Here is a 27,271-nt window from a genome sequence, read left to right on the forward strand (position 1 = left end):
AAAGAACTTAAATGTAAAGAAAATGTACAATCACACAGTGGTGAAAATATTAAACAGATAATGTGCTCAAGTTGTTAATATGTTACTTATGATAGAAAACATGAATTTTTTCAATCGACATTTGTTGATTCAAGTAAAATATCAGAGACAAATTTAAATATTCATAAAAGCACTGCCACAGTGGCAGAAATCTAACTGGAAGGAAATCTCCAAAATTAGAAAAAGAAATACTAAAACGCCTACACCTAGCAGTAAAGCTGCTTCATAATGCACAAAAAGTATTAGTATCAACTTCCAAGTGGAAAAGTGTATAAAAGTTTTAAAGAAGTTATTCTATTAAGAGAGAGAGGAAGACTTCTCCAGAGATTTTTGTAGGCATCCTCTAAGAAAATGCCACTAAAGCTACATAATACATTAAAACAGTCTGTGATTATGCGAAGGTTAAATGTTTTTCTTGAAAAAAACATGATTATGTACATTACTGCTCACGTGAAGATAATTTATTTGGCAGATATTGCGGCAAAGAAAAAATAACTGAAAGACTTCAGGGTGGGAATCTGAGAGCTGCAGGCCCATCACCCTTTCTCACTGCCTGGGCTGTGACCCTACCTGACCGGAAGCGCTCGTCTCTCGAGGTGGTGGGCCGTGACTTCTGCTGCTTGGGTGCCATGGCAGTGGTTTGTGAGGGCCCAGGAATTCTATGCTCTGCTTGCAGAGATGGGTCTATTCCTGAAACACAATATGGGAATACCTTATGTGAACAATTTACTTTTCAAGTTACAAAAAAATCCATTTAACATAGCATACATTTCTCATCTGTTGCATACACTCTATCGAAGAGACTTTAATCTGGAAGTCAGTGACAGACACATGAATGCTGTGGGTTAAGGGCAACATCTACTTCCTGCTCTTCTCTCCCCACACCCACCAGCCCTGCCTCTCATTCACCAACTGCATGAAGGATGACGATCAAACAGCTGGCCCTATACCCTTGGCAGCACAGTACCTGGCAGCTCACATCAGGAGTGTGAGCCATGGTACAAAGCCCTCTCAAAGCCCACTTCTGAATTGTGTTTCCAAGTCTGCAATGGCCTGTGCTGCTCATGCCCAGCATTGTCTACAGTGTTGGTAAACCCTGAGTAAGAAACAGCTCACCAGACCACCACTGGGGTCCACCAGTAGCCCTCTGATACAAACAGGAAAAAAAGTGAAAAGGCAAAGAAAACAAGAGCAAGGGGGGCATTAGAATGATGATGTCAGGGCACAAAGTGCTCAGAGGCTGGGACCTGCTCAAGCTGGGCCAACTGCCCTCACTGCACCGCCCACTTGCCCTCCTCCAAATCGGGGCAAATGAAAAGCACATTGCTGCTCTCCACACTCCCTCACCAGGCCCTCTGCTCTCCAGGCAGTGGTCCCTGGCTACAGATGCCCTCAAGACACATTCCAGTGAGTGAAGGAATGGGGAACAATTGTTCAAGGTCACTAAACAAAATCCCTGGTATCATTTGAACCCTTGCTGACAGCACAAAGCAAAACCTGCAGATGTGCTTCAACAAAAATATATGTTTAGCTTTAACCTTTGTTTCAAAATGTCTCATAAAATTGGCCAGCAGGAATTCCAATCCCACAGGCTTCTCCAGCCCTTACCACTCCATGAAGAGGCAGAGTTCACGCTGCCTCAAACCTGGGCAGGTCAGTGACCGCCCCAACAAGTACAGTGTTGCAGAAGTGATGCTGTATGACTTCCAAGGCTAGTCGTGAAAGATGACACAGCTCCATCTGGCTCTCTGCAACACCACACACCAAGTCTAAAGTGCTAAGCCCCACGGTGGAGGAGCCACATGAGGACAGAGGGAAACACAGGCAGGGGTGGGGAGCCAGGTGCATGGCAGCAGGAGTCTCCCCACCCCAACAGCCACAGCCATGACTGAGGAGCCCTCACAGGATGTCAGACCAGGACTTGAGCACCCTGCTCTGGCTCTGTGGACAGAGACAAGGTAACATTTGAGCTGGGCCTACACTCTACATTTGTGAGCGGAACAGATGCTGCTGATGTTGTTCAAGCACTACGTACATTTTGGGGTGGTCAGTTATGCAGCATTGGAGAATAGGAACACTATCTACAGAAATCAACGTTAGTCCTTCAAAATTTAAGCATACATATGTACATATACATGTACATTTCTGTGCACGCGCACACACACACACACACACACACACACACACATATTTATATACAAAACATATATTAAGCAGTGCCCCTACTGGCTTTCGGCTTTTTGTGACTGGATAAAACAACTTTAAAGTTCACAATGGACAATACAGAGTCTTACACCTTATGATGATAAACAAGTATGCTGTAAAGTGACATATACACAAATGGACTTCCTTACACTTAAACAGTCCAAAATATGCATTCTTTGAGATAGATTCATTTATTCAACAAAGACACAAAACCTAGTGTGAAATTATTGGATGAAGTAGTAGATGTATTTTTAATTTAACAGACATGAAGAGGTAACTTTCCAAAAAGGTTACAGCAATTCACACTCCTACAAGCAATGCATGAAAGTGCCATTTCCCCACTCTGTCAGCACTACATGTTATAAAAAGTTCCAGATTTCTGCCAATCTGATAAGAGAAAAATGGTGTCCTTTAATTTGCATTTTCATATCTACTAGAGAGGTTGAATATAATTTAATGTTTATTGCTCAACCACATTTCCTCTTCTTTGGATTTCTGTTAATTTACCCAACAAGAGACTCCCCCAAAAGACCAGGAAGCCTCACTCCTTGTCTGCTGGGGACACCTTGAACTGTGTACACATACACAGCTGTGGCCTGGCTGCTGGCAGCTCATCATTCTGAAATGTTCTCATTCCTAGGGAGCCTATCACACCTGTGCATCGTTTCCTTTCTAGCTCCCACGTCTCTTATCTTGCCTATGAAGACAATTCCCAAGCAAAAGAGTGTTCAAATATTCTCCTGAATTTCATGCTTTTTATAAATAAAAACATATTTAGAACTTTAATTCTTCTGAAGTTTATGTTCACTAATGGTGGGGAGGAGGAAGACGGTTCCTGCCTGCAGAAGGATAGTACCAGGTATAAATTGACCCTCCTCCTTCATATCCTCTCAAATCACGTCTGGATTCTCTTCCACTGACTGGGTCGTGTACTCCATACACTGACATCCTCCTGTTGTGACTATAAAGCATACACAGTCAGGTTTAGTAACTCAAATGCCAGTCCTTTATCACTAGTGTTCTTTTTCAAAAATTTATAGGCTACTCTCAGAACTTTTCCCCTTCTAATGGGTCACTTCCAATTCTAGGTCTAGGAGAATCTCAGGGCTGGTACTCAGACTGGACTACATTACATTCACACATTAACTTGGAATCTGCCAGTTTTACAGGATGTTAAGTTTTTCCAGTTAGGAAACTGGTATGTTTCTTCATATATTTAGGTCTTGGTTATTTCTTTCAATTAGATTTTACAATCCTAATATAGGTTTTGTCTTTCTTACAAAATGCATTAATAAGCATTTGATAGTTTGTTTTCATTGTAAGATTTTTTTCATATTTGAAAACAGAAATATTGCTAGAGAAAAGCCACATATTTACCGTCTATCTTTACGTGTATCAAACCAAAATCACTTACTAATTCTAAAAGTTAAATGAGCAGTCATATGAGTTTCTGAGGTATAAAATAATACCACCTACATTTAAAGATGATTATCTTTTGTTCTCTAATATTTATTCTGCTTTGTTTTCCCGTCGCATTGCATCAGCTGTGACCACCCAAATAATGTGGAGTAAGAGTGGGCATGGCCAGCATTTCTGTTGACCTATTTGGAATGGAAATGGCTACAGTATCCAGTTTAGTTTGATGATTGCTGGTGATTTTGGACAAATGGGCCTTAAAGATATTTTTAATAGTTTCCTTCAATTCCAATTTTACCCTGAGTTTGTTTCTATTTTAGATGAATAAATATCAGCATATAGGCTGGGCACAGTGGCTCACACCTATAATCCCAGCACTTTGGGAGGCCGAGGCAGGTGGATCACGAGATCAGGAGTTCAAGACCAGCCTGACCAACGTGGTGAAACACCATCTCTACTAAAAACACAAAAACTAGCTGGGCATGGTGGCAGGCACCTGTAATCCCAGCTACTCAGGAGAATCGTGTGAACCCAGGAGGCGGAGGCCGCGGTGAGCCAAGACCGTGCCATTGCACTCCAGCCAGAGCAGCAGAGCGAGACTCTGTCTCAAAAAAAAAAAAAAAAATCAGCATATAAAGAGCCTCCTCAATCTTCTTACTGTTGATTATGAAATGCATCATACCAATATAGGCAAAATAAAGCATGTGTACGGTTTAAGAATATCATCAAGAAACCATAGGTTATGAAACAAAACACTTAGTGCCTTAGGAGTCCCTGTGGCCCTCTCCAATCTAACTTCCATGAGGAAATGGTGTGCTGGAGTCTTTGAAAACCATTTCCTTTACTTTCTGCACTCACTATGCAAGGTCCCTAAATATTAATAGCTCGGTTTGAAGTTTTTTTACCTTGTACTGGCTATATGCCTTTGTAATTGCTTCTTTCATCCCCATTATGTTTGTAAGATTCATCTTTGCTGATGCACGTAGCTCTTGGGCTTTCCACTGTATGAATTCTGTTGATGGGTATTTGAGTTCTTGGCAGTTTACAGATATAATGAACATTCTTGTACAACAGAATAAGGTGCAAACAAACACAAGTTTCTCTAGGGCAAGTATGTACCTGAAGAACTGCTACACCTCTTCAACTTTACTATGTAATACTAGCTGCCTGCACCCTACTGATTGAATCTTCTCCAACAGGAAAGTTGGCTGGGGTTATAATGTACATTTCTCTGATTACTAGTTAGGTTAAACATCTTTTCATTTGTTCATTGGCTATTTGGATTTCCTCTTATGAAACACATATTTGAATCTTCATCTCTTTTCTACTGGACATTTTCTTATGTTGAAAGACTTTCTGGCTATTAAGCTCAAACTAATTAAATTAATGGAAGGTATGGTGGCTCACACCTGTAATTCCAGCACTTTGGAAGGCCAAGGCTGAAAAATCGCTTGAGGCTAGAAGTTGAAGACCAGCTTGAGCAACATAGTGAGACCCCATCTCAATCAATGAGCTGGTCGTGGTGGTGCACACCTGTAATCCCACGTACTCAGGAGGCTGAGGCGAAAGGATTGCTTAAACCCAGGAGTTTGAGACTGAAGTGAGCTATGATCACACTACTGCACACCAGTCTGAGCAACAGAGTGACACCTTGTCTCTTATGCTCAATCATCACACATGCTGGTGTTTCATATATTGGACAGTGCAGTCAGAGAACATGCAAGAATTTCTACTGGACAGCACTGCTTGGTGGATTCTGGATACTAGTTCTTATCTGTGTTACGGCTATCTTCTCACACTCTGTAGTTTGCCTTTGCAATCTCTTTATGATGATGTTTGATAATAAGAAATTCTTAATATTCATGTAGTCCAATTAATCAATCCTTTCCTTTATGGTTCCTGAGTTTTGGCACCTTTAGTGATGTGAAAAAATCCTTCCTATCTTGAGATTATAACAATTGTTCTGTAAGATTTTCTAAAGGCTTTAAAGGCCATTCACATTTAGGCCTAATACATTTGGAACTGATTTTTGTCTCCAATGTCATGTGTTTTATATGTGGACAAAGAACTATGCCAGCACCATGCCTGCCATGCCACCATTCCCATGTGCAAAGTCCACACATCTATGCATTTGTCTGGGCTGTCCACCCTGTCTTAGTGACAATGGCTTTATAATAACTCTTCATATCCTGGTTGGGCCAATCCTCTCACCTCATTCTTTTCTGAACATATTTTGGGTCTCTTGACCTTTTATACTCGGATATACATTTTAGAACTAACTTGTTAGTTATTAAGTTCCACAAAGAAAAAAAAAACTATTGAAATGATGAATGCACTGAATCCACAAATCAATCTAATGTGGGAAGAACTGACGTCTTTATAATAGATGCTCTAGCCCCAGTCAGGAAATGAGCCAGGCTGTTCATAATCATAAAAATAAAATAAATCCTCTTTGGGAATGAGGTCTGAGATCTGTACCAGGCCAGAGCTTTAAATTATAATCTATGCCTTTGGATTGTATTAATACTAGATGCATATTTTCCAAGACAAGCCTGGGCAACAAAGCAAGACCCCATCTCAATAATAATCAACATATACTAATGTTTAAACTTGGTTTAACATTGCTAACGAATGTTAAACTCTAAAAACAATTTTAAAATCACATTTTATGAAAAAATATAATTGCTATGAAACACCTGAGTGTATTGACCTTACCTTGAATAAGTGGTACATAACGTGCAAGCAGCTTTGCCCTTTTCTTTTCATATCCTTTTTGAGTGATGTCACCTAAAACAACAATGGAAAAAAGAATTACATTTCTTCTCCAATTCCAAAATTTTTTAATTTAAAGTTAATTCATAATTGAAAAACTGGAAACACTAATGTCCTTCCATGGAGTGATTGGACAAATAAACTATCATGGATCCATAAAATGGAATACCACTCAGCAATAAGAAAGGAAGAAATTACTGATACACGCAGCAATTTGGATAGATCTCACATGAATGCTGCTGAGTGAAAGAAGCCAGACTCAAAAGGTTGTATGTTGAATATTCAATTTTTATTACACTCCGGAAAAGATACAACCATAGAGTCAGAGGCAGGTAGTGGTTGCCAGGAGATGGGAGTGAGGAAAGAAAAAGGGAATTTTGAGGGTGGTTAAACTGTTCTACGCCTGGAGTGTAGTGGTGGTTACATGAATATATGCATTTGTCAAAAATCTGTACCACTAGATGGGTGCGGTAGCTCACGCCTGTAATCCCAGCACTTTGGGAGGCCCAGGCGGGTGGATCACCTGAGGTCAGGAGTTCGACACCAGCCTGATCAACATGCAGAAACCTGTCTCTACTAAAAATACAAAATTAGCGAGGCGTGGTAGCACATGCCTGTAATCCTAGCTACTCGGGAGGCTGAGACAGGACAATCGCTTGAACCCAGGAGGCAAAGGTTGCAGTGAGCTGAGATCGTGCCACTGCACTCCAGCCTGGGCAACAAGAGCAAAACTCCGTCTCAAAAAGAAATTTGTACCACTATAGAAGAGTAAGGGTGAATTTTACTGTGTGTAAATAATACTTCAAATTTTTAAAATTGTGATCAGCTGATGTGTTGTTGCCATGGTAATCCCGCTGAGTACACAGGAACCGCAGGTTCAGACATTTGGTGTAAGTGCTTGGCTGAGGAGCCAATGGGGCGAAGCTACCATCTGTGGGATTACAACTGAACACCTCTAAATCAGAATCCTGCCCAGGCAGAACGATACAGCAGCACCGTGGGGCCTCAGTTAAACTCGGATGGCCTCCCTCTGATAGCCGATCCCCCGCCATCCCCGCCCGCGGGCCGCTCCACCCTGCTCGGGGTGTGTCCCGCTGTGCGCCGGGACTGGGGTCCGGTGCAGAGTGCCCCTCGTCCTGGGAAACGGGCTGCGGCCAGAAAGGCAACCGTCTCCTTGCCCATGACGCAACGCACGTTCGGGGGGAACCTGGCGCTAAACCACTGGTAGATGGCCTGCTTCTGGGTCGGGGTTTCGTACTTAGCAGAGCAGCTCCCTCACTGCGATCTATTGAAAGTCAGCCCTTGACACAAGAGTTTGTATTTTTTAAATTTTTACTTTAAAAAAGAAAAATATATATATATATATATATATATATATATATAAAAGAAAAAAAGAAATGTAAAAAAATAAAAATAAAAATAAATTGTGATCAGCATCCCTGGGAGCTTGCCAAAAATGCAAACTCTGACCCATACCCCAAACTGACAGAATCCAAATCTGTACTTTATCAAGATCCTCCAGTAATTCCTGTACAGGTTCAAGTTTCCCAAGTAATGGAATAAGGGACCCATGGGACACAAGCCCTCCTAGGCCAAGGGGTGTCCTTGCGAAAGGAGGAAAAAGGACCGCTGTTCCAATAAATTATCGTAAGGAAAAATAGTCTGAAAACAAATTAAACCACCTAGGAATGAGGTAGGAAATGCACCATCATGGAAATACTTCTCAACCTAAGCACACTATTTGGTTTCCTACACACACCTGAAGTTCTAACAGTGGATCTGTGATGTTTTGAAGACTTTATTTAGACCAGAATTATATATTACAATTCTCCTGACTAGCTTGTCCTCTGGGTGAACATAGTCGAGTTTTTGGTGTTTTGTAAGACCTCCCTCCTCTCCAAACAAACAAAGCAGTAAGGCTGCTGGTGAATCAAAAGACACAGACTGAAGTCGTTTATTGAATACGTAACTGAATATTTACTTTAGATTAATTTTTTATTGTAGGGTTTGTTGTGTGAACATACTGATGCCGTTGAATATCTGACATCTAAGTTAAGCCTCAACGGAAGCCTCTTGGTAGGCATTAACATGCCATCCTACAGAAGAAGAGCCTGAGGCCAAGGAGGCCAGGGCCTGAGGGCCAGGCAGCTGCCTCTCGTCCAGACCAGCCTACCACAACCTACTCCACCCTGCACTGCGCCAAAGCCCTGCCCTCCGCACAGAGCCTCCGCTCTGAGAGCTTACTCGGTTCCTCCCAAGCCTGTCTGTCTCTCCTTCCATTTATTTATTCCCTCTGTCCCCACTGTGTTCCATCCCTTCAGGCAACGTTTTCTTTGCATTTAGTGTCTTTTAGACATATTTTCTTATCGTGTCTTTCTATAGTGTTTTTTAGACAGTTTTTTATAGTGTTTTTCAGAATATATTCTATAGAATGCATGCTGTTTTGTGTCTGTGTATTTAATTGACCTGAATGGCATATTATGAATCTCTGTTTTCTTCCCTAAGTCTTCCATTTTTAAAACCACCCCATCCTCAAGGCAATGAGCACATCTGATCCACTGCTCTGACCCAGGTGCCCCTTGGAAACGTCATCCTTGTTCACCCCCTCACACCTTCACTGGACACTCCCAGGTCCGGAGCCAGCCACTGCTCACACCAACACACTCATTGCTGCAGTGACAGTCCTCATCAGGTTCAGGATATAACTGTACAATTTCACTTATTAAATATCAACTTGTACACAACTTTTTAAGGTTTAGAAGGCAGTAATTTTCAAATGTGCATGTGGGGTATGAGAGGCGATTAATCTACATCACAGAGGTATAATATATGGCTCTGGCTGAATTCCACTGCTGCAGAAGAATTTCACTTAGGGTCACAGATGCCAAATCCCAAGTAATATCACCAAGTCCTTCACTCAGCAACACAATTTCTAAAAAACCCATTCTCAAAAGCACTCAACTACCCCTTCAGGTCACAGGAACAAGGATTAGTGCACACTATATGTGATGGCAAATAAGGCAAAACAATCTATTTGCCAACAAAAAGAAATAAATACGCTGCCAAACGTCTTTACAGAATTCTGTCAATCTTAAAATCCTCTTATTTGGGGTAACTGGGGTTAAATATCACTTACATGGATTCAGGGTATCCTACTGGGTAAAAAGAGCAAATTGAAAAACAATATATATACAGAATGATTCCAATCTGATCAAAGTAAATAAAATTAAACAAATATATTTCCTTAGTAGTTGTGTATATTTGTATATACACAGAAAATGTCTGGGAGGGATGTACAACAAATTATTAATAGTGTTTTCCCATGGAGTGGTTTGTTTGCCTTTGGGTTAGGGTGTGAGACAGATTTCATTTTTTACTTCATATACTTTTATTCTTTAAAATTTTTAGACACATAATCCTTTGTCATTAAGAATGTATGGAGGATGGTTCTAACGATGTGTAATGGCTACATAAGATGTTCCTGGGGGTAACCAGATGAATTCCATGTACTATTTTTGCAACTTTGAGTCTAAAATTATTTCGAAGTAAGAAGTTTTAAAACACATGGAAGAGATTGCGCAGAATTCGTATTTTCTTTTTTAGATGTCTCATTAAATTTGCCAATGAAACAATATGGTGCTGCAGGTTTATTTTCCAGGTTTTTAAACTATGAATTTATTTAGTAGTTATAGGACTATTCAGGTTTTTGCTTTACTATTGATGAGTTTTGGGGTTTTGTGGCTTTCAAGAAATTGGTCCATTTCATCTAAGATGTTGAAAATAGTCATGTGGGCCAGGCTTGGTGGCTCATGCCTGTAATCCCAGAACTTTGAGAGGCCAAGGTGGGTGGATTACCTGAGGTCAGGAGTTCAATACCAGCCTGGCCAACATGGTAAAACCCCATTTATACTAAAAATAGAAAAATTAGCTGGGCGTGGTGGCACCCCCCCCCCCACCGTATTCCCAGCTACTTGGGAGGCTGAGGCTGGAGAATCACTTGAACCTGGGAGATGGAGGTTGCAGTGGGCTGAGATCATGCCACTACACTCTAGCCTGAGCAACAGAGCGAGATTCTGTCTCAAAAAAAAAAAGAAAAGTCATGTGTCACTTAACGATAGGGGTACATTCTGAGAAATGCATTGTTAGGCAATTTCATTGTTGTACAAACATCATTTGAGTATACATACACAAACCTCGAAGGTATAACCTACTACACATCTAAGCTGTGTAGTATAGCCTATTGCTCCTAGCCTACAAACCTGTACAGCATGTTACTGTACTATATACTGTAGGCAGTTGTGACACAATGGTATTTGTGTGTTTAAAATATCTAAACATGGAAAAGGTACAGTAAAAATATGGTGTAAAAGATGAAAAATAGTACATCCGTATAGAGCATTTACCATGAACTAGGCTTACAGGAATGGAAGTTGCTCTGTGTGAGTCAGCGAGGGGTGAGTGAATATGAAGGCCTAGGATATTACTGTACATGATTGTAGACAATAAACTCTTTACACTTAGGCTACACTACATTTATAGAAAAACATTTTCTTTCCTCAATAATAAATTAACCTTAGCTTACTGCAGCTCTTTAAAAACTTTTTAACTTTTATAAAAGCTTAAGACACCAACACATTGCACAGCTGTACAAAAATATTTTCTTTGTTTATATCCTTATTCTTCTTTTCTTTCTTTTTTTTAAGAGACAGGGTCTTGCTCTGTCTCTGAACAAACAGGTTGGAGTACAGTGTTACAATCATAGCTCACCACAGCCTGGAACTACTGGGCTTAAGCAATCCTCCCACATTAGTCTCCTTAGTAGCTAGCACTACAGGCACTGCTCTAGCACACTCAGTTAATTTTTTAATTTTTTGTGGAGACTGGGTCTTGTCACATTATCTAGGCTAGTCTCCAACTCACAGTCTCAAGCAATCTTCCCACCTTGGCTTCCCAAAGTGTTGGGATTATAGGCATGAGCCATCATGCCCAGCTTATAAGCTTTTCTATATTTTTTAAGTTTTATGTTTTTTTTTTTGGGGGGGGCTTTCTTACTTTTAAAACTTTTCAGTTAAAAACTAACACACTTACATACATTAGCCTAGGCTCACACAGGGATCACCAATAACACTGTGTTCCACCTCCACATCTTAACCTGCTGGAAGGTCTTCAGAGTATGTAATACCATGCATGGAAGCTGACACTTCCTATGATTACAAAGCCTTCTCAAATAGTTCCTGAAGGGTCTGCCTGAGGCTATTTGACGGCTAACTTCTTTTATATATAAGGAATATACTCTAAAATAACAAAATGTATAGTAAATACATAAACCAGTTACATTCATTTATTATCATTACCAAGTATTATGTACAGTATATAATTATATGGACTAGATTTTTTTTTTTGAGACACAGTTTCATTCTTATTGCCTAGGTTGGAGTGCAGTGGCATAATTGGCTCACTGCAACCTCTGCCTTCCAGGTTCAAGTGATTCTCCTGCCTCAGCCTCCTCTGCCGTCTATAGTAATAGTGCCTCTTTCATTCCTGACTTCTGTAATTTGTGTCTTTGGTAATTTGTATTTTTTCACTGTCAATCTTGATAGAGTTTTATCAAATTTACTATCTTTTCAAAGAACCAGATTTTGGTTACACTGACTTTTTTTTTTTTTTTTTTTTTTTTGAGACAGAGTTTCACTCGTTGCCCAGGCTGAAGTGCAATGGCACGATCTCGGCTCACTGGAACCTCTGCCTCCCGGGTTCAAGCGATTCTCCTGCCTCCGCCTCCCGAGTAGCTGGGACTATAGGTACACGCCACCATGCCCAGCTAATTTTTGTATTCTTAGTAGAGACGGGGTTTCACCATGTTAGCCAGGCTGGTCTCAAACTCCTGACCTTGTGATTCACCCACCAGGGTCTCCCAAAGTGCTGGGATTGCAGGTGTAAACCACTGTGCCCAGCCCTCACAGAAACTCATATACATTGCTGGTGGGCATGCAAAATGGTACAGCCACTCTGGAAAACAATGTGGAAGTTTTTAATACAGTTAAGCAAACACTCACCAGATGACCCACCCTACAGAAGTAAAAACTTGTGTTCACAGCAAAACCTGTACACAATTGTTTATAGCAGCTTTATTCTTAATTACCAAAAACTAGAAACAACCCAGATGTCAAGTGAATGGATAAACAGATATAACCATACGATGGAAAACTACTCAGCAATAAAGAGGAACAGGCTACTGATACTTGCAAAAATGTGAATGAATTTCAAAACACATTACGTTGAGGGAAAGAACCCATTCTTGAAAGTTACCTACTGTATGATTCCATTTATATGACATTTCTGAAAAGATAAACCCATAATGATAGGGAACAGGCCGGCTGGGGGACGGGGAGACTGCAAAGGGATAGTATAAGGAGTGTTTTGGGATGATGGTATTGTTCTTTTTCTCTTTTTAGAGTCAGGTCTCACTCTGTCATCCAGGCTGGAGTGCAGTAGCAAAGCTTACTGCAGCCTTGAACTCCTGGGCTCAAGCACATCAACTTCCCAGAGTCTGAAAGGAGTATCTGACAAAGAAGTACTTCAGGCAGTTAGCAGCTGGGTAACTCCACAATGAACCTGTCTCAGTTATGTCTTAAACTTGAAGACAGATGCCACAAAAAAAAAAAAAAAATAGGCAGTCTACAAGCCTGTGACACAGAAGAAAAGGTGAAGAAAATCTGTGAAGATCAATGTTTGCATGGTGGCACCATTCACTGATAACAGTGGTTCTTATACTTAATATAAACAGGTGGAGATTTCACTTTTCAAGTCTTAAAATTTCCAAACACAAGAGTCTCAATCATATCTAATACAAAAAAGTAGAGCATATCTGACTGCAATTTAAATTATTTATGCAGCCAAGTGTGGTGGCTCATATCTGTAATCCCAGCATTTTGGGAGGCCAAGGTGGAAGGATTGCTTGAGCCCAATAGTTAGAGACCACCTTGGACAAGATAAAGAGACCCTGTCTACAAAAAAAGAAAAAAATAATAATTAGCTGGCTATGGTGGCACATGCCTATAGCCCGAGCTACTAGGGAAGCCAAGGTGGGAAGACTGCTTGAGCCCAGGAGTTCAAGGCTGCAGTAAGCTATGATGGCACCACTGCACTCCAGCCCGAATTGCAGAATGAGACCTTAAAAATAACGATAATACTAAACAAATCACTATGCTTAACACTGAAGAGTGTAGATATGCTTCCACAGTAGTGTTTGAATGCCATTGTCTCATTCATTTATAATTTAAAAGACTTTTTAAATGTTTAGTAAATATTTTCTTTTATCTCAAAGCTTTTAATAAAATATGGGAAATATTTTCATTAAACTGAATACATACACACACATAGGAATTCCGTTTATGACAATGGCAAAATTATAGATGTAAGACTAACTTTTCCAATGGGAACAACTAAAAAGATCACATTAAAATTTTTCTTTAAATCTGAAGACATTACAGAAGTAAAGAACTGAGGGCCAAGTCAAGTCAAAAAGTAATCACCAAGTAGTTGAACTGGGCAGAACTTTGACAGACTTGAGAGCCAGGAGTTCATCAAGGAGGAAGTGCCTTGGAAAGCACCCTAGGTTGTTTGCTGGGACTTAGAAGGACCACACCTTGAGTATGAAGTAAAAATAGAGCAGCCCTCACAAGGACTGGAGCCAGTTTCAAATCACTTTATATGTACATTAAAGTCATCTTGGATTGCATGTACTCCCAGCCTATCTATCTATCAGATGCAAAAGTAAACCCTTTGTGGTCACAAATTACCACTAAATAGACAATGTCTGGCATTTGATCAGAAATAACTAGGCACACATGGCAGCAAGAAGCTATGACTAAACACCATGAGAAACAATAATAGAAAGCTATACAAAATGGAACTTTAAAATAACCATTATCAATATGTTTAAGGAATTAAAAAGCAGGACTGTGAATTAAAAAAAAAAAAAAAAAAAACATAGGCTGGGCATGCTCATGCCTATAACCCCAGTACTTTGGGAGACTAAGGCAGGCAGATCACAAGGTCAGGAGTTCAAGACCAGCCTGGCCAACATATAGTGAAACCCCATCATTACTAAAAATACAAAAATTAGTTGGGCATGGTGGTACATGCCTGTAGTCCCCGCTATTCGGGAAGCTGAGGCAGGAGAACTGCTTGAAGCCAAGAGGTAGAGGTTGCAGTGAGCTGAGATTACGCCACTGCACTCCAGCTTGGGCAACAAAGTGAGACTTTGTCTCAAAAAAACAAAAATAAATAAACAATAACATAAATTCTAGAACTGAAAAATAATATATCTCAAATCCAGTAATAAATTTAATGAAAGGTGTGCAAGGCTACTACCCAGAAACTAAAAACATTATAAAAATATTACCAAGATAAGTAAAAAAGACCTAAAGAAATAAAAGGATATACCATGTTCGTGAATCTGAAAACAATACCAGAAAGCGTAATTTCTCTCCAGGTGGAACGTAAGAGTCAGCCTGAGTACTTCTTGAATGTTTTTGCAAGGAAATTGAAAGCTGATTCCAAAGCATATAGGGAAATGCAAAGGGCCAAGATTAGCTAAATGAAGCTTGAAAAACAGAATAAAATTAAGAGGGCAGAGGGCAGACTTACTCTACCAAACATGGAGAAAGAATGGAGTAGGTGCTAAGATAAACAAGTAGAGCAACACAGCAGAAATCAGTCCAAAGTAGTAGGGGAAAGATAGCCTCTTCCAAATGGTCAACTGCAGCAGAAATGAAATCACTCTTCCTTTACACCAAGCATAAAATTAAATTCCAGGTGAATTATGTATCTAAATGTGAAAGATGGCTGGGCGTGGTGGCTCACAACTATAATCCCAACACTGTGGGAGGCCAAGGCCGGTGGATCACCTGAGGTCAGGAGTTAATGACCAGCCTGGCCAACATGGCGAAACCCCATCTCTACTTAAAAAAAAAAAAAATTAGCTGGGTATGGGCTGGGCATGGTAGCTCATGCCTATAATCCCAGCACTTTGGGAGGCCGAGGTGAGTTGGGTTAATCACCTGAGGTCAGGAGTTCGAGATCAGCCTGACCAACACGTTGGTTTCACCAAAATATGGTAAAACCCCATCTCTACTGAAAATACAAAATTAGCTGAGTGTGGTGGTGCATACCTGTAATCCCAGCTACTCTGGAGGCTGAGGCAGAAGAATCACTTGACCCAGGAGGTGGAGGTTGCAGTGAGCCAAGATTGCATCATTGCATTTCAGCCTGGGCAACAAGAGCAAAACACTGTCTCAAAAAAGCAAAAAAAATTAGCTATGGTGGTGCACACCTGTAATCCCAGCTACTCAGGAGGCTGAGGTAGGAGAATTGCTTGAACCTGGGAGACGGAGGTTGTAGTGAGCCAAGATCATGCCACTGCACTCCAAGCCTGGGAGACAGAATGAGAATCCATCTCCAAAAAAAAAAACAACAGAAGTTCTAAAATATAATATAGAAGAATACCTTCATGACCATGACATACAGAAATATCTCTTTAACAGGAAAGCAACAATCATAAAGGAAAAGACAAAAATACCTCATACCACCAACATAATTTACAATCTAACCAATATAATTCACAATCTAAGAGGTAATTTTTAAAATAACAAAATACTTTCTCCTCTAAGAATGACATTGACCTTGAAGTGGACAGATTAGTTTCCTATGGCTGTAACCAATTACACCACAAATTTGGTGGCTTGCAAAAGAAACTTATTCTTTCATAGTTCTGGAGGCCAGAAGTCCAAATTAAATTTTACTGAGCCAAAATCAAGGTGAGAGCAGGGCTACACTCCCTCTGAAGGCTCTGAGAAAAGACGTGTGCCTTGACTCTTCCAGCTTTTGGTGACTGCCAACATTCCTTGACTTGCAGCCGCATCACTCTAATATCTGCCTTGGTACTCACACGGGTGCTCCCTCTTTTTTATGTGTTTCAGCTCCCTATGCTTTCTCACTTCTAAAGTCACCTGTGTAGCATTTATGGTCTACCTAGAAAATTCAGAAAAATTCATCTCAGGATCCTTAATCACATCTGCAAAGATTCTTTTTCCAAATAAGGTAACATGCATTCACGTTCCAGGATTAGAACCTGATATCTCTGGGGCCACCACCGAGCACACTACAATGAACAACCATTAAAAATATATACCTATGGCCAGGTGCAGTGGCTCACGCCTGTAATCCCAGCACTTTGGGAGGCTAAGGTGGGTGGATCACAAGGTCAGGAGTTTGAGATCAGCCTGACGAAAATGTTGAAACTCCATCTCTACTAAAAATAAAAAAATTAGCTGGGCATGGTGGCACACATCTATAATCCCAGCTACTCAGGAGGCTGAGGCAGGAGAATCGCTTGAACCTGGGAGGTGGAGGGGTTGCAGTGAGCTGAGATCACACCACTGCACTCCAGGTCTGGGTGATAGAGTGAGACTCTTATCTCAAAAAAATACACACACACACACACACACACACACACGCCGGGCACAGTGGCTCACACCTGTAATGCCAGCATTTTGGGAGGCCAAGGCAGGCAGATCACAAGATCAGGAGTTCGAGAACAGCCTGGCCGACATACCAGCCTGGCCAAGATACCAGCCTGGCCAACATGGTGAAATCCCATCACTACTAAAAATAAAATTAGCCAGGGGTAGTAGCAGGTGCCTGTAGTCCCAGCTACTTGAAAGGCTGAGGCAGGAGAATCACTTGAACCTGGGAGGCGGAGGTTGTAGTGAGCTGAGATTGCGCCACTGCACTCCAGCCTAGGTGACAGAGCAAGACTCCGACTGAAAAAATATATATATATACACGTATATATATCTGCATTTACATATGTGTATACATATGTATACATATATATGTATATACACACACACATATAAATCTTTTTTTTTTTTTTTTTGAGACAGAGTCTCACCTTGTCACCCAGGTTGGAGTGCAATAGTGGGATCTCAGCTTACTGCAACCTCCCCCTCCCGGGTTCAAGCAATTCTCCTGCCTCAGCTGGGATTACATGTGTGAGCCACCACATCTGGCTAACTTTTGTATTTTTAGTAGAGATGGTGTTTCACCATGTTGGCCAGGCTGGTCTCAAATTCCTGACCTCAGATGATCCACCTGCCTCAGTCTCCCAAAATGTTGGGATTACAGGTGTGAGCCACCATGCCCAGCTAAAAATACATACATATAAATTTTTAGTTCTGCTATTCTATTAGGAAAAAGGGCATGTGCTTCCTTGACTTACCACAGGAGGAGTAAGCTTAAGTCAATGTTGCTAGATTTACTCAATTAGACAGGTCCTAGTGGAGGTGCCCACACAGAGAACCAGGAGGAGGCAAGAAAATGAGGAGTGATCAGACCTGACCACTTTAATACTTGAAGACAGATGCACAGAGGAATTAAATGATCGTTTTTACATATCCATGGCCTAGTAAGGGCACATCAACTTCCAGATTAAGAGTGATGCTATGAGCTGGGTCCAGTGGCTCATGCCTGTAATCCCAGCACTTTGCAAGGCTGAGGCAGGCAGATTATTTGAGATCAGGAGTTCGAGACCATCATGGCCAACATGGAGAAACCCCATCTGTACCAGAAAATACAAAAATTAACCGGGCATGGTGGCACACACCTGTAATCCCAGCTACTCAGGAAGCTGAGGCAGGAGAATCACTGGAACCCAGGAGGTGGAGGTTGTGATGAGCTGAAAGCCAAGACTGCACCTGGGAGGTGGAGGGGTTGCAGTGAGCTGAGATCACTGCTCCAGCCTGGGAAACAGGGTGAGACTCCATTTCCAAAAAAAATAAAAAATAAAAAAGAGTGACGCTATGACTAGAATATGTTGTTGGTGAGATTCATCCCAAATCTGCCTGGAACACCCTGGATCTGCTTCCTCCAATACTGAGCACACTTCAACTCCTACACTTACTGCCCTGTCTGATGGCTCTCTTCAGTTCCCTCCTTTTCCTGAGCACTTCCCCATGCTGGTCTATATCTGTGCTTCTGGGCTAGTGCTCAGTGCCTTCCTTGGGCACTCTTCTCCAAGTGGACTGTGGAGTGATGCTGATGCCAACTCTGTAAATTGTTTACCCTCTATTTGTTTCAAAAATATACTTGGGAGAAAAAAATTACTACAACATGATGTAATCATGTAAGAGTATCACGTAGCAGTTAGACTGACCCAGCGTTACGTGTATTAACATAATCATAATTTTAAAAATATAATATTGAGGTAAACAGCAAGTTTCAGAAGGATTTATAAAGATGATTTACATAGTTTTAAAATATGCAAAAGCACTATCAATTGTTTGTGGATATATGGAAAGGCAATTAAATGATAAAACACCAAATTCAGGAGAGAAGTTATGAAGACGGCAAATGAATTAGAGAGAAAATGGGACTTCAATTCTCTAATGATTCTTTGTAAAAAACAAAAAATATGAAGCTAATATTAGTTTTTTAAAAGTTGGGCAGTAGGTACATGGGTGTGTATATGATGATTCACACAAATTGTTGGTGTGTTTTGAAATATTTCACAATTAAAAAAAAAATTAAAGAAGCAGTCATCCACATTCAGAAGTTTCTAACTCTTAAGTGACTTTCAAACTGAAGCCTGTGGCTGGCTATACTGCAGTTTCCAAGGACGAGAGAATACTTGCTCAATATGCATGTCTGCCATATCTACTATAGTACTCATGAGCTTATTTAAATTACCCCTTTTAACTGAAGTAAGACCCTTAACATGCATTCAGGACATACAGGTAGACAACAATGTCAGTGAAAGATAATAAGACTCTTCCGTAAAAATATAGCTCTTGATTGGCCAAGCACCGTGGCTCAAACCTGTAATCCCAGCACTTTGGGAGGCCGCTGCAGGCAGTTCACAAGGTCAGGAGACCGAGACCATCCTGGCCAACATGGTGAAAACCCCGACTCTACTAAAATACAAAAAAAAAAAAAAAAAATTAGCTGGGCGTGGTTGTGTGGGCCTGTTGTCCCAGCTTCTTGGGAGACTGAGGCAGGGAAATCGATTGAACCCATGCAGCAGAGGTCACAGTGAGCTGAGATAGCCCCACTACACTCCAGCTTGGCAAAAGAGCAAGACTTCTTCTCAAAAAAAAAAAAAAAAAAAAAAAAAAAAGAAAGAAAAAAAGACAAGGAAATATAGCTCTTGGCTAACAAGTTTGTATGTAAATAGATAACAAACCTTTAAAATAGCAAGTATTTAATGGAAGAATGCTTTTAAACATCAATTGGTAAGCTAAAGCCACATGGTTATATAATTCTTATTAAACATTCACAGACGACTAGCCTTGCAACTGAAAGGAGACCTTAGATATCATCCACTTCAATGCTTTTCCATCCTTTCAGCTGCACATCATCTGTTCAACTGAATTCTTAGGAGAAGTAGAGAAGTGTCTCTGGCTGAGGCAGAGGTAGGGCTGCTCTCTGACTGCTTACTTCCCCAAACAACGGGTGGTATCTTCTATGGGAATACATTAGCAGACTTTGGAAAAACAATGAAAACTATATCCTTTCCTCATTACCCCCTCCTATCCTCCTACACAAGTTAGTTCAAAGGATGCATGCCCATCTGCTTCAGATCTGCTCCATTCCTGTCTTCCCAAATCAGCTAATCCTCACTGTTTGGATTTCCCAGAATCTAGACTATGAATTTCTTTTCAATTTTGAAAACCTAGCTAGATGTGGTGGCATATAGCTATAGTTCCAGCTACTTGGGAAGCTGAGGCAAAATGATCACTTAACCCCATGTCCAGGAGTTCAAGACCAATCTAAGCAATATAGTGGGATCCCATCTCTTTAAGAAAAAACAAAAACAAACAAAAAAACCCTCTTCAACCATCTGAGTGAGATTCGGGGAAGTAGTCCTCTTTACCTGAGGATTGGTCATGAATACTGACCCAGAAAATCCTCCAAACACACTTTTTCTTGAAACCTTCTCCTGCCTCAGCTGCACAGATGCCCACACACTTGTCCTTTCTCCTTCTTGTGGACACCTTCTTCAGTCTTCCCTGTAGTATCTCCCTTCTCTGCCTTTCCCTTATGGATTTGGGCTCCTCAGAGTGTTTTCCTAGGATCTCTTTGCATTATTCATTTCTCCTTTTGGGGTAATCATGTTCACTCCAGTTGTTACTTATGTGCCAATGACGTCCACATTTCTAGTCTAGACATTTCTAGAAAGTACTAGATTTATATATCCAAATGCACTCTGGGTACCACCACTCAGATCTCCCAGAGCAGCATCACACTACTTGAGTGTTCCACATGGTTGTGAGCAGCACCATCATCTCCCAGAAATGTGTTTCAGAAGCTCCAGAGTCACCCTAGGCCCTCCTTTACTGTGTACTTCACACAAAGTCTGCTGGCTCTACTTTTTTTTTTTGAGACAGACTCTCCCTCTGTCACCAGGCTGGAGTGCAGTGGCATGATCTCGGTTCACTGCAACCTCCACCTCCTGAGTTCAAATGATTCTCCTGCCTCAGCCTCCTGAGTAGCTGGGACTTCAGGTGCACACCACCACGCCCAGTTAATTTATGTACTTTTGTTTTGTTTTTTGAGACAGTCTCAATCTGTCACCAGGCTGGATGGAGTGCAATGGTATGACCTCAGCTCACTGCAACCTCTGCCTCCTGGGTTCAAGCAATTCTCCTGCCTCAGATTCCTAAGTAGCTGAGATTACAGGCGTGCGCCCCTGTGCCACCACGTCCAGCTAATTTTTTTTGTATCTTTAGCAGAGATGAGGTTTCACCATGGTGGCCAGGTTGGTCAATCTCTTGACCTCGTGATCCACCCGTCTCAGCCTCCCCAAGTACTGAGGTTACAGGCATGAGTCATCACGCCCGGCCTGCTGGCTCTACTTCTGATTGTCCTCTCCATCCTATTGGCTCAGCTCTATTCAGACCAGCAAAATCTCTTGCTCTGGATTATCGCAGTGGGTTCTTTAAGCTAACTTTTCTGTCCCCCAATATCAGCCTCCTCGAATCTACTTTTCACATACTGCAGAACAAGCTTTCTAAATCAAAGAGGGAGACAGAAAGAGACAAAAGAGATTATGAAGGAATGTTTTAATTGTATCTTTTTTTAAAAAAGGTAGGGGCAGAGGGACTGCTGGCTCCATCATTTTTTAAGACCTGTTTAAAATAAAGCACCTGGCCAGGTTCGGTGGCTTATGCCTGTAATACCAGCACTCCGAAAAGCCGAAGTGGGCAGATCACTTGAGGTCAGGAGTTTGAAACCAGCCTGGCTAACATGGTGAAACCCTGTCTCTACTAAAGATACAAAATTTAGCTGGGTGTAGTGGCGCACGCTTGTGATCCCGGCTACTCGGGAGGCTGAGGCAGAATTTCTTGAACCCAGGAGGTGGAGGTTGCAGTTAGCTGAGACTGCACCACTGCACTCCAGACTGGGCGACAGAGCCAGACTCTTGTTTCCAAAATAAAATAAAATAAAAATAGGCTGGGTGCGGTGGCTATGCCTGTAATCCTAGCACTTTGGGAGGCCGAGGTGGGTGGATCACCTGAGGTCAGGAGTTCAAGACCAGCCTGGCCATTATGGTGAAACCCCATCTTAAAAAAAATAAATAAAATACATAAAATAAAATAAAAATAAATAAAGCACCCAAGAAAAACCACCCCCATTGCCTTCCTTTTTTTTTTTTTCCCCTGAGACAGGGTCTCACTGTGGCACCCAGGCTGAAGTACAGTGGCATAATCACATTTCACTGCAGCCTCAATCTCAAGCAATCCTCCCACCTCTGCCTCTCGAATACCTGGGATAACAGGCACGAACCAACACACATTGCTAAATTTTTTTTATTTGTGGAGACAGTGTCTCACTATGTTGCCCAGGGTAGTCTCAAACTCCTGCCCCACAGCCTTTTCTTAAAAATAGAAAATTGGCTATTTCTGGTTTAAGATTTACTGAGTTCTTGAATGTATACACATATTTTCAACTTGCTCATTTTCTCCCCTTTATCAAGAGCAGTGGTAGGAATAAAATATATTTTCATGGAATTTCTTGCTAATAGGAAGCCTTTAAGCAGAGCATACACTTTGCTGTCGTCCATTAGCCATATGTGGTTACATTTTAATTAAATGAAAGTAAATTAAATTGAACAATCAGTTCCTTCAGTTCCTTAGTCCCACTAGTCACATTCAAGTGGTTCAACAGCCACATGTGGATGGTGGCTACCATGCTGGACACCACAGAGCCTTCCCATCACTGCGGAAAGTTCTAAACAGTGCCATTCTAGAGGCCACAGGTACCAGCACCCCCTCCTACCTTACTCTTGGTCAGCTCACACATCCACAACACCCAACCAGCTATAGGGAGGCATCTGAGTTTGTTTCAGCCAGTTTGTCTAGACCCCAGAAAATCGAGTCCAAATTCCTTACTAGGATGAGTGAGCCCTGCTGTAAGTTCACCCCTGCCTTTCCTCATCTACCCGTGGAACACTGCCTGAAATTCCTTGGTCCACTCAACTTTGGTTTACCTTCCTTTGTCTCCACATCCATCCCTGCTCCTCCTCCTCCACCCCCTTCACACCCCCTTCAAAACAAAGCTCAAGGAAACTACTTCCACTATTGGCCCTGCTCGCCCAGTGCTGATGATCCCTTCCCTTGGACTGACTGGGCCCTGCACACATTTCATGATATTGCCACTGTTTACATGTCTTTCAGCCTCCACTCGACTGTGAGCCTCTTGGCACCCAGTCTGTTGAATGTTGTTAAACAATAGGATGACACACTGAGTGCCAGTCTGTTCAGGCTGCTGTAACAGAATACCAGAGTGGGCGGCTTCAACAACAGACATTTATTTTCTCACAGTTCTGGAGACTGAAAGCTCAAGATCAAGGTGCCGGACGGTTCACTTCTGATGAAGCCTCTCTCCTTGGCTTGCAGACAGCTGCCTTCTCACTGTCTTCACATGACCTTTCTATGCACACATATCGCTGGTGTCTCTTCCTATACTTATAAAGATACCAGTCCAACTGGATGAAGGCCCACCCCCTTGACCTCATTTGACCTTAAATATCTCCTTAAGGTGCTATCTTCAAATATAATCCACCATTATATTCCACCTTAAGGAGATATTGAATCCACCATTATAATCCACCAATATAATCCACCTTAAGGAGATATTGAAGTTAGGGCTTCAACATACCAACAATTGTGTCCTTTTGCTTCAGAGACTTAATTTAAAGTTCCTTTACTAAAGATACTGCAGAAAAAGTTCTGAAATCTGAAAGGGTGTAAAAGTTCTTTTTCTGTTATTTCCAAAACGGTACTCTTAAATTATGAACAGTTCACTGTACAAAGAAGACAACACAGGATTTCTATTCTTTCCTTACAACTGATTAATACAAAGTCTAAAAGGAAAACCCCACATGATCACTGTCCCCCTGCTATAATTTTAGCTGCTGCCTTCAAGAACATAGGAAATCTTAAGAACAGAGGCTGCCCGGGTGGCACGTGCCTGTAATCCCAGCTACTCGGGAGGCTGAGGCAGTAGAATTGCTTGAACCAGGACCTGGGAGACGGAGGTCGCAGTGAGCCGGGATCGCGCCATTGCACTCCAGCCTCAGCAACAGAGAGACTCTGTCACAAAAAAAAAAAAAAAAAAAAAAAAAAAGAACAGAGTTCATATATTTCCTGTGTCAAAAGGGAAGGGAAACCCTTGGGTACGTTACTCTAAGTGATTATTTGCCAATACACATTAGAAGTAACAGTTATTTTAAAGTGATGTGTCTTCACTGATTATACAGTTTTTTCCTTGCCAAGCAGTTTATGATTTCCTAGTCTTTTTAACAGGCAAGTGCAATATTGAAAATGTCAGCTAATTTAATGGTGTAATGACTGAACCACAAGGATTATGTTAGTCCTACCCAGAAGCAAGCTCACTGCACAGCAAAAATTAGTCTTAAAAGACCTACTGGGGCTGGGCGCAGTGGCTCAGCCATGCACTTTGGAGGCCAAGGCGGGCAGATCACCTGAGGTCGGGAGTTCGAAACCAGCCTGACCAACATGGTGAAACCTCGTCTTTATATTTAAAAAGAAAAAAGAAAAAAGATTTACTGGGAAGCTGATAGTGGAGGAGGCTATACACGTATAAGGGTAGGAGGAATATGGGATAGTTCTGCACCTTTCTCTCAATTTTGCTGTGAACGTAAAACTGCTCTTAAAAAATCTGTAAAGGCCGGGCACAGTGGCTTATGCCTATAATCCCAGCAATTTGGGAGGCCAAGGTGGGTGGATCACAAGGTCAGGAGTTTGAGGTCAGCCTGGCCAATATGGCAAAACCCTATCTGTACTAAAAATATAAAAATTAGCCGGGCGTGATCACTGCAATCTCAGCTTGCTGTGATCTCTGCCTCCCAGATTAAAGCTATTCTCCTGCCTTGGCCTCCTGAGTATCTGGGAATACAGGTACCCACCACCATGCCTGGCTAACTTTTATTTTTAGACTGAGTTTTGCTCTTGTTGCCCAGGCTGGAGTGCAATGGCGCAATCTTGGCTCACTGCAACCTCCGCCTCCCGGGTTCAAGCAATTCTCCTGCCTCAGCCTCCCGAGTAGCTGGGATTACAGGCATGCACCACCATACCTGACAAATTTTGTATTTTTAGTAAAGATGAGGCTTCTCCATGTTGATCAGGCTGGTCTCAAACTCTCAACCTCAGGTGATCTGCCCATCTCAGCCTCCCAAAATACTGGGATTACAGGGTTGAGCCACCGTACCCAGCCAATTTTTTTGTATTTTTAGTAGAGACGGGGTTTCATCATGTTGGCCAGGCTGGTCTCAAACTCCTGACCTCAGGTGATTCACCCACCTTGGCTTCCTAAAGTGCTGAAATTACAGACGTGAGCCACCATACCCGGCCTGAATTCACTTTTATGGTAAATAAATGTGTATCACGTCAGACAAAATAATACATTAATAATACGTTAAAAGATTAAATATGGGATTTGAAAAACAAAACTGCAGCTCTTGAACTTTTTTTTTTTCAACCTTCTAAAGACACTTATCCTGGTCCTTGCCCTGCCCCGATGATGAGAGAAGCGGCTACACATGGCTAATGGTCACTGAGGACACACTACATGAAAGGGGACACCAGGCACAGGGGTGACTCCACTCCTTCATGCTCATTTCCAAGAGGACACATCATCAGACAGACTCTGCACTCCAGCAGACCAGTGCCCCCATCTCTGAATCTCTTTTCCAACTTCTAAGTCCTGGATGTACATTCAATCCACTTTGTGAGACTAAAGGTCAAAGAGGAGAAGGGAACTAAATGGCCGAGAGAGGCTGTCTTGAACTGCACAACCCTGACACACACACACACCCCCTATACACCTTTGCTGAAGTCCTGCCCTAGGAAAAAAGGCAGGTATGCTCTCCCTATAGACAGGTGTCCTTGAGACAGCATGTTTCTTAGTCCCTGTCATCAAGTGCCAGGTGTGAGAGGTCAAGGCAGTTTACAGGCCTGGCCAGTGCAGAGCAGAACAGCAACGCCGCTCTCTTAAAGGTCTTTTGGACTGCTCCAAGTAGGGAAGACCAACATAAGACACAGAATTATCAACGGTATTAATACTTTGGATAATTACTTATTGCAATTGTTTATTGCATTCCTTAAAATAAGTGCTCCTAAAGAAGAGCAGATGGTGCTGAGTCACACAGAGGGAGAGTCAGCCAGCTAGAGGAGTTAGACATGGACAATGCATAAGCCTGCTCTGGTGCCTGAAACTCAGAGGAACAAGGCAGGTTTGGCCCCTGCTCTCATGAAGCTTCATGATGGGTAACTAAACCAGAGTCAGACACAGGCAACAGAATCCTGAGAACAGTGAAGCATTCAATACACCTTGACCAACAACCATGTGCCAGGTACAACCTCGATGAGCAGACTATTAATAAGGAAGACAAACATCTAAACTGACGCCAGATAAATCAGCCCTTCTAAGGTGGATCTAAATCAGTGACCCCCTATGGCAGTTCACATCCTCTGAAAAGCAGATGCTATCACGTGATTCGATGGGAAACAGATTTACGTGGGAAAACGCCCTTGAGGGAAAATGGGGAGACAACCAGTGGATTTTTGCCAGGGTAAGAGGAAAAGGCAGCAGGTCGGACAGAAAAACTCTTAGACTAAAGGCAGCACTAAGAAAGTTCTGGCCAATGGGGAGTCCTTGAGCCAAAGTTCCCATCAGGACTCCTGGGAAAGAGCCCTAGTATTCCTGCTATAGGAAGCGCAGCCTCAGCTTGAGAGCAGTGTGGACCCACAGTACAAGCAATGAGGCCATCAGTGGATTATGCCCTCATGGGCCCCTAACAAACTACTAGATTAGATGTAGGTCGAGTTCCACACCAGTGAGACCTCTTCAGCTTAGCCTGGACTACTACAAGAGGACAGAAGCAACAGTGCACTCATCTCAGTCTCCTCTAAGTTTTTTCTTTCTGGTCACTTAAAGCAACAAAGACCACATTCTGATTCAATGCCTCCCTGAGGCACAGATCCATCCTGCTGATGGGTTCACTGAATTAGAAAAACTGCTGTAAAAATAGCTAAGTATTAATCCATTTACAGAGGATTCTTTATTTGAAACAGAATAAACACCATGCGAGGTTTTTCCCTTTTATTATTCAGTAGCATTCATTAAAGTGCCTAAAATGTACAAGGTGCTGGAGATAGATGAACAGATCAAACCTTCCTCTTGAAATGTTCCCTTTAAAATGGTATAGAAAAGACAAGCAAACAAATAATCATGAAACAAATAACTATGATCCTAC

General features: G+C 41.8%; 1 protein-coding gene across 6 annotated transcripts in view; it reads right to left on the minus strand.

The window, feature by feature from the left end:
• DIP2A (disco interacting protein 2 homolog A) overlaps positions 1 to 27,271 on the minus strand; it is a 120,574-nt gene that overhangs the window by 83,788 nt on the left and 9,515 nt on the right. For all 6 annotated transcript variants that reach the window (XM_032276508.1, XM_032276506.1, XM_032276510.1 and 3 more), the window contains exons 2-3: positions 6,376 to 6,447; positions 610 to 729 (exon numbers count right to left, since the gene is read on the minus strand). In XM_032276508.1, the coding sequence (XP_032132399.1) occupies positions 610 to 729; positions 6,376 to 6,447 (192 nt within the window). The remainder of the gene's footprint in view (positions 1 to 609; positions 730 to 6,375; positions 6,448 to 27,271) is intronic.

The sequence above is a fragment of the Sapajus apella genome, unplaced genomic scaffold (assembly GCF_009761245.1).
Source record: "Sapajus apella isolate SASKATOON/1434 unplaced genomic scaffold, GSC_monkey_1.0 scaffold8, whole genome shotgun sequence".
Taxonomy (NCBI): Eukaryota; Metazoa; Chordata; class Mammalia; order Primates; family Cebidae; genus Sapajus; species Sapajus apella.